This window comes from Fukomys damarensis, unplaced genomic scaffold, assembly GCF_012274545.1.
Source record: "Fukomys damarensis isolate Sample0158 unplaced genomic scaffold, DMR_v1.0_HiC HiC_scaffold_39, whole genome shotgun sequence".
Taxonomy (NCBI): domain Eukaryota; kingdom Metazoa; phylum Chordata; class Mammalia; order Rodentia; family Bathyergidae; genus Fukomys; species Fukomys damarensis.
This window is the reverse complement of record NW_022900951.1, coordinates 126,610,940-126,618,785: the sequence shown is the minus strand read 5'-3', so window position 1 is coordinate 126,618,785 and position 7,846 is coordinate 126,610,940. Positions and strand designations below refer to the sequence as shown.

Below are 7,846 nucleotides of genomic sequence, written 5' to 3'. Positions count from 1 at the left end.
CTCTCCTTGCACTTCCCCTGTTGTCCAAGCACAAGGGTCACCAGACTGCTCTTCGGGGGTGACCGTCTCCAGGCACAGCCCTGTGGTGGCTGGCAGCCAGTCTTCCTCTTCTTTTTAAATTTTCTTCAAAAACTTAAATTTGTGCTGTATGTGATTTAGCGGCATCATCCGACCCTCTTCAATATTGCTCGTGTCGGTCCGTGTCTACGGTACTTGGCGCCTCCATCTCCATTCCATTCTTTCCAGAGCTGGTTTGGGGTCACCTTCTCCAACACCCTTCCTTTTAGGACCCCTCTTCCCTCTGTGGATGCATGGCCCCTTGTTAGCCATTCTATTTTAAAAACAAACTTTTAAACATTGTAGTAAAATACAGATGCCATCAAAGGCGGCATCTTCACTCATTTTAAATGTGTGATCTGTGGCATTCCGTGCATTTACATTGCTGTCATCACCTGCTACGCACCCACAAAACACGTTTCATCTCCTCCACTGCAACTCCATGTCCGTCAGAAACAAGCTTCCTACCCCTTTGCTCTGACTCTGTAGACTAAATGGAACCACAAAGGATTGGTCCTTTCGCCCCCGGTTTCCTTCACTAAACATCATGTCCTCAGAGTTGCATCCGTCATAACTCATCCCAGAACTCCCTTCCCTTCTGAGGCTGGATAACAGCCCGTGCTATGGATGCACCACATTGTATTCAGCTGCTGGCTTCCACCTTTGGGCTACTGTGGGCCACGCTGCCATGAATGTGGATGCGCACCTATCTTGAGTCCTTACTTTCCATCATTTTGGATAGGAACGAATCAGCACGGTTGCTGGTCACGTCCTAATTCCATGTTTAACTCTGGGGGCAAAGCCACAGTTTTCTTAGCAGCAGCTTTCTTTCCCATCCTTGCCAATAATGATTTGTACTTAATGATTAGTCATGTGGAACATCTTTTCAAATTCTTTTCAGTTTCTCAGTCACTTTTATTTTTCTTGGTTGGGGACTGAAGCCAGGGCTTCATATTGAGCTACATCCTCAGTCTGTTTTTGTAAAATTAATTAGTTTTAATTTTGGGGGGAATGTGGTCTCACCAAGTTCCCCAAGCTAGCCTCATACTTGCAATCTTCCTGCCTCAACCTCCTAAGTAGCTGGATTATATGTGTGCGCCACTAGACCTGACCATCAGTCATTCTTAAAATGGAGCTGACAAACTTACCGTGAAGGGTGAAATAGTAAATATTTTAGGCTTTGAGGGGCAGACTAAATTCTGCCATTGTTGCAGAGAGGCAGTCATAGGTAATATGCATGCAAGACTAAATAAAAAGCAGGTAGCAAGCAGTATTTGAGCCGAGGTTCATAGTTCACTCATCCCCGCTCTTAAGACAAGGGGCGCTTGGGTTAACTTTGGCATTTCTTTCCTTCTGCAGGACTATGAACTCTCTGAAGGCAAGGACTCTATCTTGGTCACTTCTGCACCCTGTTGGCTTGGGCATGTGGCCCATGCCTGTGATTCCAGATACTTGAGAGGCTGAGGTAAAAGGATCTTGAGTTCAAGGCCAGCTAGGCAAAACTTGTTGAGCCCCTATCTCAAAAATAAACCAATGAGTAAATAGAGTTGCTAGGAGACAGGCTACCCTGGCCCTCTCCCTGTTCCTAGGTCACTCTAGAGTTCTCTGGAAAATCCCGAGCCAAAGGAACTGATGCTGCTAACTGCCCTTGAGGGCACTTGGCCATGGTTTCTTTTCTCTGGGGCTCCCCCAGCTGGCCAATGTGGGAGCTGCTGGCTTTTTCCTCCTAAAGGTCATGTAGTCCCATAGACACAGGTGCAGGTAAGGGATGGAGAGCCAGGAGGAGCTCAGTGGTTTGTAGGAAATCCTGGCAGCTTGGCTACGGCTCCCACAGAGGCCTGCAGAGAGAGGGTAAGTGGAGCCTCATGGCACAGGGGAGAGCTTTGTACCAGCGCCAGCCCTCAGGTAGCAAGCCCCAAAGCTCCGAGGCGCAGGCAGCCGAGTCCTTGTAAGATGACAGACATGCACACCGACCTCCGCATTTGTTGTGGCTGAGCCTGGCTGCACATGGGCTCGAGTCCTTTCCTGATAGAGTCCCAGATCCCACAGTGAAACAGAGGTGCCGGAACACCTGGAGACAGGGATGCTCACTGCTCCCCCAGGCTTGTCTCTCTTGGGCCCTGCCTGATGGCTGTTTTAGTAGGCCACAGCCCTCTTTGACGTGCTGGGCAAAGCTATGTGCCCTCTCCCACCAAAAGCTACACACCCAAAGGCTGTGCCCAATTCACAGGGGCTGGTCTGGGACCTCTGCTCCCTTCACCACCCTGTGGCCATCTTCTATGTGTGGCCACTGCAGTTCATGCTAGGATTCCAAGCCAGGGAGACAGTTACCTGTGTTTCCTGAGCACCCACTCTGGGCCCCGGACAAACTGGTTGGCTCTTGGCCCAATGGAAGGATGAGAGAAAGAGAAAGCAGCAACTGGGACACAGGAAATGAGGTAGACATCAAGGGCCACTGGCGGGGAATCCAGAGAGGTCAGGTTTGGGCCAGCTTTGGGGTAAAGGGACCCAGGGCCTTAGTGGGGCAGCCAGGACAATCTGAGCAAGGGTATGTGTGACAGGGCATGAGCAGGAAACAACGGCTGGGGTGGGGAGGAAGCTGGCAAGGTGGGCAGTGCGGACGCAGGGACCTGCCACAGCATCTCCAGAGAAGAAACAGGGTCTAGATCTGTTTTAGGCTGGACAGCTGGGATGTGCAGAGGCTGGGCCAGAGGGACAGGGTGTGTGTGTGTGTGTGTGTGTGACAGATCAGCCGGCTCTTGCTGTACATCTGGCCTAGTTGCTGAACTGAATCCAGTGTCAGAGGGGAAGGAAGCGGGACTGAAACAGATCACCCTGAGGGGCACGCAGCACCTGGCTTCTAGCTGCCCCCAAGCTGAGAGAGCTGCCTTCCCTTGGCTGACTTTCCAGACAGGAAGGGGTACGTGGGAGAGGTGCTGGAAGTCATCCAGGGCCCTCAGCCTTCAGGAGTGGATCAGGTCGGGCTGGCCCCAGAAACTGGGCCTGTGGGCAGGGGCTGAGGGAAAGCTGTAGCTGGCTCTGTGACCCAGGGAGCTACTTCAGTGGTCTGCGCCCCTCCACAGGGCCTGTGGACAGAGTGCCACTCGCCCCGTGTCAGTTGAGTGAGAACCTCTGGGGGGCATGGAGACTGTTGGTGGATGTACTCTCCCCAAATGGGTTGGGGTAAAACACAGGGAAATGCAAGGGGTGGCCAAGGCCTTCCTGGAGAGTGGGAATTCCCCCGGCCAGCCCAGGAGCCAAGCCTGCCTGGCGAGCCTCAGCTTTCAGGTCTGCGTGGGTACCACTTGCTCAGGTATGGCTCTGATCCACGTTTCCCTGGCTGGGTTCCCCCACAGCCCCACCTCTGCCCACAGCACCCTGCACCTCTTTTTGGAACTTGAACAGTGGCCTGGTATGGATTGGTTTGTGTGGCCCGGGAGTGTCACACGGTCAGGCAGGGGCTGGGTCTGACTTGCCACCCCAGCACAGCACAGTATCCAGGAAATACGTGAGTGGAAAGGGGAGGAAGGGGTACTGGTGTTGTCACAGTGGCGGAATGGGTTGGACAGTCCAGAGTGCAGCTGGGGATACCCTCGGCCCAGAGGGCTGCTAGCATTTCCCTCAGGAAGCTGCACAGTTGAGGGCAGCCTAGTCTGCTGCCTCCTCCCACTGCTGCACCCCTCCCAAGGCCTTTAGGACCTCTCCAATCTCCTGCTCCAAGGAGCTTCTTGATTCCGGCCCTCCAATGTGCAAATTGTCCATCATGTAGACTACCATGTTTCTCATCCTTCAAGGACTGGCTCATGGTGTCGTCTGCCCCGTCACCAGTTAGTCTTTGTATCATTCATGCCTGGTACGGCAGGGGCTCATGAACTCCACTGTTCTAGGGGCCTTATAGGCAAAGGCGGTGTCTGATTTGTTCATATTTCACTGCCCCATCACCACAGCTAACACTGCAATGACACAAATAGCGTGCTTGTAGACCTTCATTTATTCTAGTCTCCCCTTGGAAGAAGATGATGGGAATCTTTAATATTACATTTCAATTAGTCAGAGAAGCTGGTTTCTGGAAGCAAAACATCACCAGATAATAGAAAAGGCTGAAGAGTTAGTTGTGCTCGTCCCTTTGCAAGTTGACCTTCAGGAGTTCACAGGTGCAAGCAGCAGGGATGTTGCCCTTTCTGCATCAGCTCATGGACTCTCTCTCCCCAGCGGTCCACCGGCCAATGCCTTGAGTCAGAGAAACTGAGCACTGCACTGGATCACCACTGCCACTAACAACAGGACTCTGGTGATAAAGGGGAATGTTTCATAAAAGACCAATGCAGGCAGGCAAAATGACAGTCCTTTAAAGAACTAGGAAGGTCAACAACCAGTGGTCTTCTCTTCCCCCAGGGATGGGGAATTAGTCATTTATACTTTTTGCTTGTATTTTTTTTGGCTCTAAACTATGTTGATGTAAAATGTACATTTGAAGTCTCACATGTGTTTACAACTTCTGCTTTTCTTCTAGGATATCGGTAATGAGTTGTTCTTTCCTACAGCTTCAATTATATATAAGGCCACAGTAATGAAATGGGCGACTTCTGGGGGGGGTGGTTGTTATAATAAGAAACCAGTGAGAGAGAGGAGAGAGAGGAGGAGAAGGAGGAGAAGGAGGAGGAGGAGGAGGAAGAAAGAGAAAGACAGTGGCAGAGAATGGAGAGAGAAAGAGACAGAAAACAAAACAATAGAACATGAAGCTACACACTTTAAGAATGCAAATCTCAAGCTGGGAAGGAAGAGGCGCCTGTGGTCATCCTGTGGTCATGGAGGGGCAGGTGTGTTCTCACTGAACCCGCAGGAAGAGCTGCAGGCTGAAGGCCACTCATTGGTCAGCACACGGGGAGTTACCAGGCAGGGCGCACATGTTGGTCCGGTCTCGGGGGCCTCACATGACCTTCCGCAGGTGGTGGAAGCTCTGCACGGTCTTCTCCAAGGCCTCATCCATGCTGACCAGTGGCCGGTAGCCCGTCAGCTTCTTGGCTTTCTCACAGCTGTAGTAGTGGAATGTGCCCGCCAGTGCGACCCGCATGGGTGTGAAAGTGGGCTGGATTCGAACGAGGGGACTGACCATCGCCACCAGCAGGGACAGCAGAAGGGCCAGGTAGTAGGCCACCCAAGTAGGGCAGGTGGTACTTGGGCGGCTCGTAATTGAGGCCTATCAGGATGCGGGACAGGAAGGTCCAGAACGGGATGGGCTCGTCGTTGGTGATGTGCAATGCCTGGTGAGGGAACAAAAAGCAGGCGTCAGCTGCCCGTGACTTGTATGGTGGGAACTCAGAGGCAGCCCCCCGGCCCTTGAGCGGGGCAGGTGCCCTAACAGGGAGGTGGTCTGCTGTGCACTCAGGCAGGACTCAGGCCGGGGAAAGGCTGCCCACTTTAGCAGTGCTTTGACTGCCTCTGGGAAGGTGTATTTGTTCATTTAATACCCACGAGTCATGGTGAGATTCACCTCATCTTGGGGTGCAAGGAGGAGTCATATCATCTTCTCAAATGCTCTATTTGTTGGAAATCCAAAGCAAGACCCACCCTACTCCCAATCACCACCCAGGTTACAGGTGGGAAAACAGCAGGAGTTGAGCAAAAGGCTAGGATCAACGGGGAGAGGGTCCTAAGACAGAAGTGCGAGACAAGGAAGGAGAAACGAGGGCCCTGGGAGCGCGGGCAGGCACTTGGGTCTCCGCCACTCCCCACCACCACCCGTCCTACCCTGCCTGTGGGGCACCAGATGCCAGGAGATTCGGGGATGTCCTCTCACCAGAAGGATGAGAGGCCGGTGTGGGCCATGCGGGAATGGGCAGGAGAAGGGCTGCCCTCCCAACTAAGACCCTTGGCCCTGCCCCGGCCCTGGCCCAGGTGGTCCCAAGGCAGATGTGTACAATGCAGGACTGAAGGGGCAATGGGCCAGAAAACAGGACCCTTGGCCCTGCCCCGGCCCCGGCCCCGGCCCAGGTGGTCCCAAGGCAGATGTGTACAATGCAGGACTGAAGGGGCAATGGGCCAGAAAACCTGATGGCAGGAAGAAGTGTGGGGTCAAGCCATGAGAGTGGGCACCTTACCTTCCCGCTCAGGGCTGTGTCTCGGGAGAGGTGCTCTGCGGCCAGGATGTGTCCATGGACCACGTTCTCCACGAACGTGAAGTCCACCAAGTTCTTCCCATCTCTGCAGGTGCACAGGGGACAGCTCAGTCATGCTGCGTGACCAGCGGCAAGCTCAGTGAGCCCTGAGCATTTGAGGCTCTGCTACTATGGCACAGCAGTGGCCTGCCTTGGCACGGCCTGCCCCGGGCACACCTGGGGCACTGGGATGGTGGAATACTTAAGGGACAACCAATGACTCTGAATGCTAGGTGCCCAGCCTGCCCCTGCTCCAGTTTGGGCAGCAGATCTTCAGCCCCTTCCCAGGATACACTGGGGCTGACACCTGGCTCTTGCCAGTTTCCTGCCAGTCTCTTTGCAGTCTTTCAAAGTGACAGATCAGGGTGGCAGTGAGGCTTAGGAAGAAAGGAAGGTGAGGCTGGGGACAAGAGAAGGAAAGAACAGGGTAAGAAGAAAGCAAAAGACAATGGAGAGAGAGGGCACATCTGGAAGACAGCCATCCCTGTTGTCACCTGTGTGTTCCTCAAGGAAGGCTGTAACCCTCCTATCCAACACACTTTTCTTCTAGATATGAACAGTCTGGGCTGATTACTTCTGCGTTTCACTTTCCTTAATTTCCAAATAAGGACAGAAATGCAGAGTCTGCCAAAAAATGTATACATACTTCAGGAAAAGAAAACCTGAAGTGTGCATATGTGTTTTTCCTGGCGTGAGAGGGCAGCAGGGTTACTTGTGAAGGTGACCTTGGGTGGAAAGATGTGTGCAGCTGAGGCTATACTGTAAGAGCTTGAGCCTTCAGCCCCACAGCACATGTCCCGCTAAGACAGTTGGGATGCAGAAACCGAGGCAGGCCCATGGCAGCCAGCAGATGCCTGGAGGGAGGCACTGACCACATTTACCCAAACGGCCTCCACACCAACCTGGCCCACACCTGGAGTTTGCACTTGCGGCCTCCAGGGTAGCAGCTGAACAGACTGGGACAGGCACACAGAGCCACTTGGCCCTGAAGAGTATCCCCGTGCGGGCTACACAGATCTGGAGGGCCGGAGACAACAATGGGCGACTCACCCAATTATGAACTTCATCTTGCCCTTTCTCGCTGCCTCGACAAGGATGGGGACCAACTGGGGGTCCCTTGGGCCGAAGATGCTATGGGGGCGGATGGCTGTGGTGAAGAAGTTCCGCTCGGGATCATTGGCGCTCAGGACTGTCTGAAGGAACAGGAGAGGAGCGTGTCGCTGTGAGTCTGCCACCTCAGGTACCCACCCACCTCAGCCACTGCCACCCCATTCACCCCCACTCTGACAGTGCGAGGGGAGACGGCGGGTCCCTGGCAGGGAGATGTGGAAGACAGGAGGGTTCCAGTTATTGAGTCGCCTAACGGGGGCCGACTGGAGTGACATGTGCCAGCTACACGTGTCCCCCAGGCCTGGGCTGTTCAGTCAGTGCCAAGTGTGCCACCTTGTAGGAAAGCACTCAGGCCTACCAGTTTCTAACAATCACCCCACTCTGAGTGCGAGGGGAGACGGCGGGTCCCTGGCAGGGAGATGTGGAAGACAGGAGGGTTCCAGTTATTGAGTCGCCTAACGGGGGCCGACTGGAGTGACATGTGCCAGCTACACGTGTCCCCCAGGCCTGGGCTCTTCACA

At 53.8% G+C, this 7,846-nt stretch overlaps 1 protein-coding gene across 1 annotated transcript in view; it reads right to left on the bottom strand.

The window, feature by feature from the left end:
• Positions 1 to 4,030: 4,030 nt before the first annotated feature.
• The window catches only part of Nsdhl (NAD(P) dependent steroid dehydrogenase-like), a 26,345-nt gene continuing 22,529 nt past the window's right edge, over positions 4,031 to 7,846 (bottom strand). Inside the window, 3 exon segments of the mRNA XM_033760518.1 lie at positions 4,031 to 5,215; positions 5,217 to 5,321; positions 6,159 to 6,261. Coding sequence (XP_033616409.1) covers positions 4,988 to 5,215; positions 5,217 to 5,321; positions 6,159 to 6,261 — 436 coding nt within the window. The 3' untranslated portion in view covers positions 4,031 to 4,987.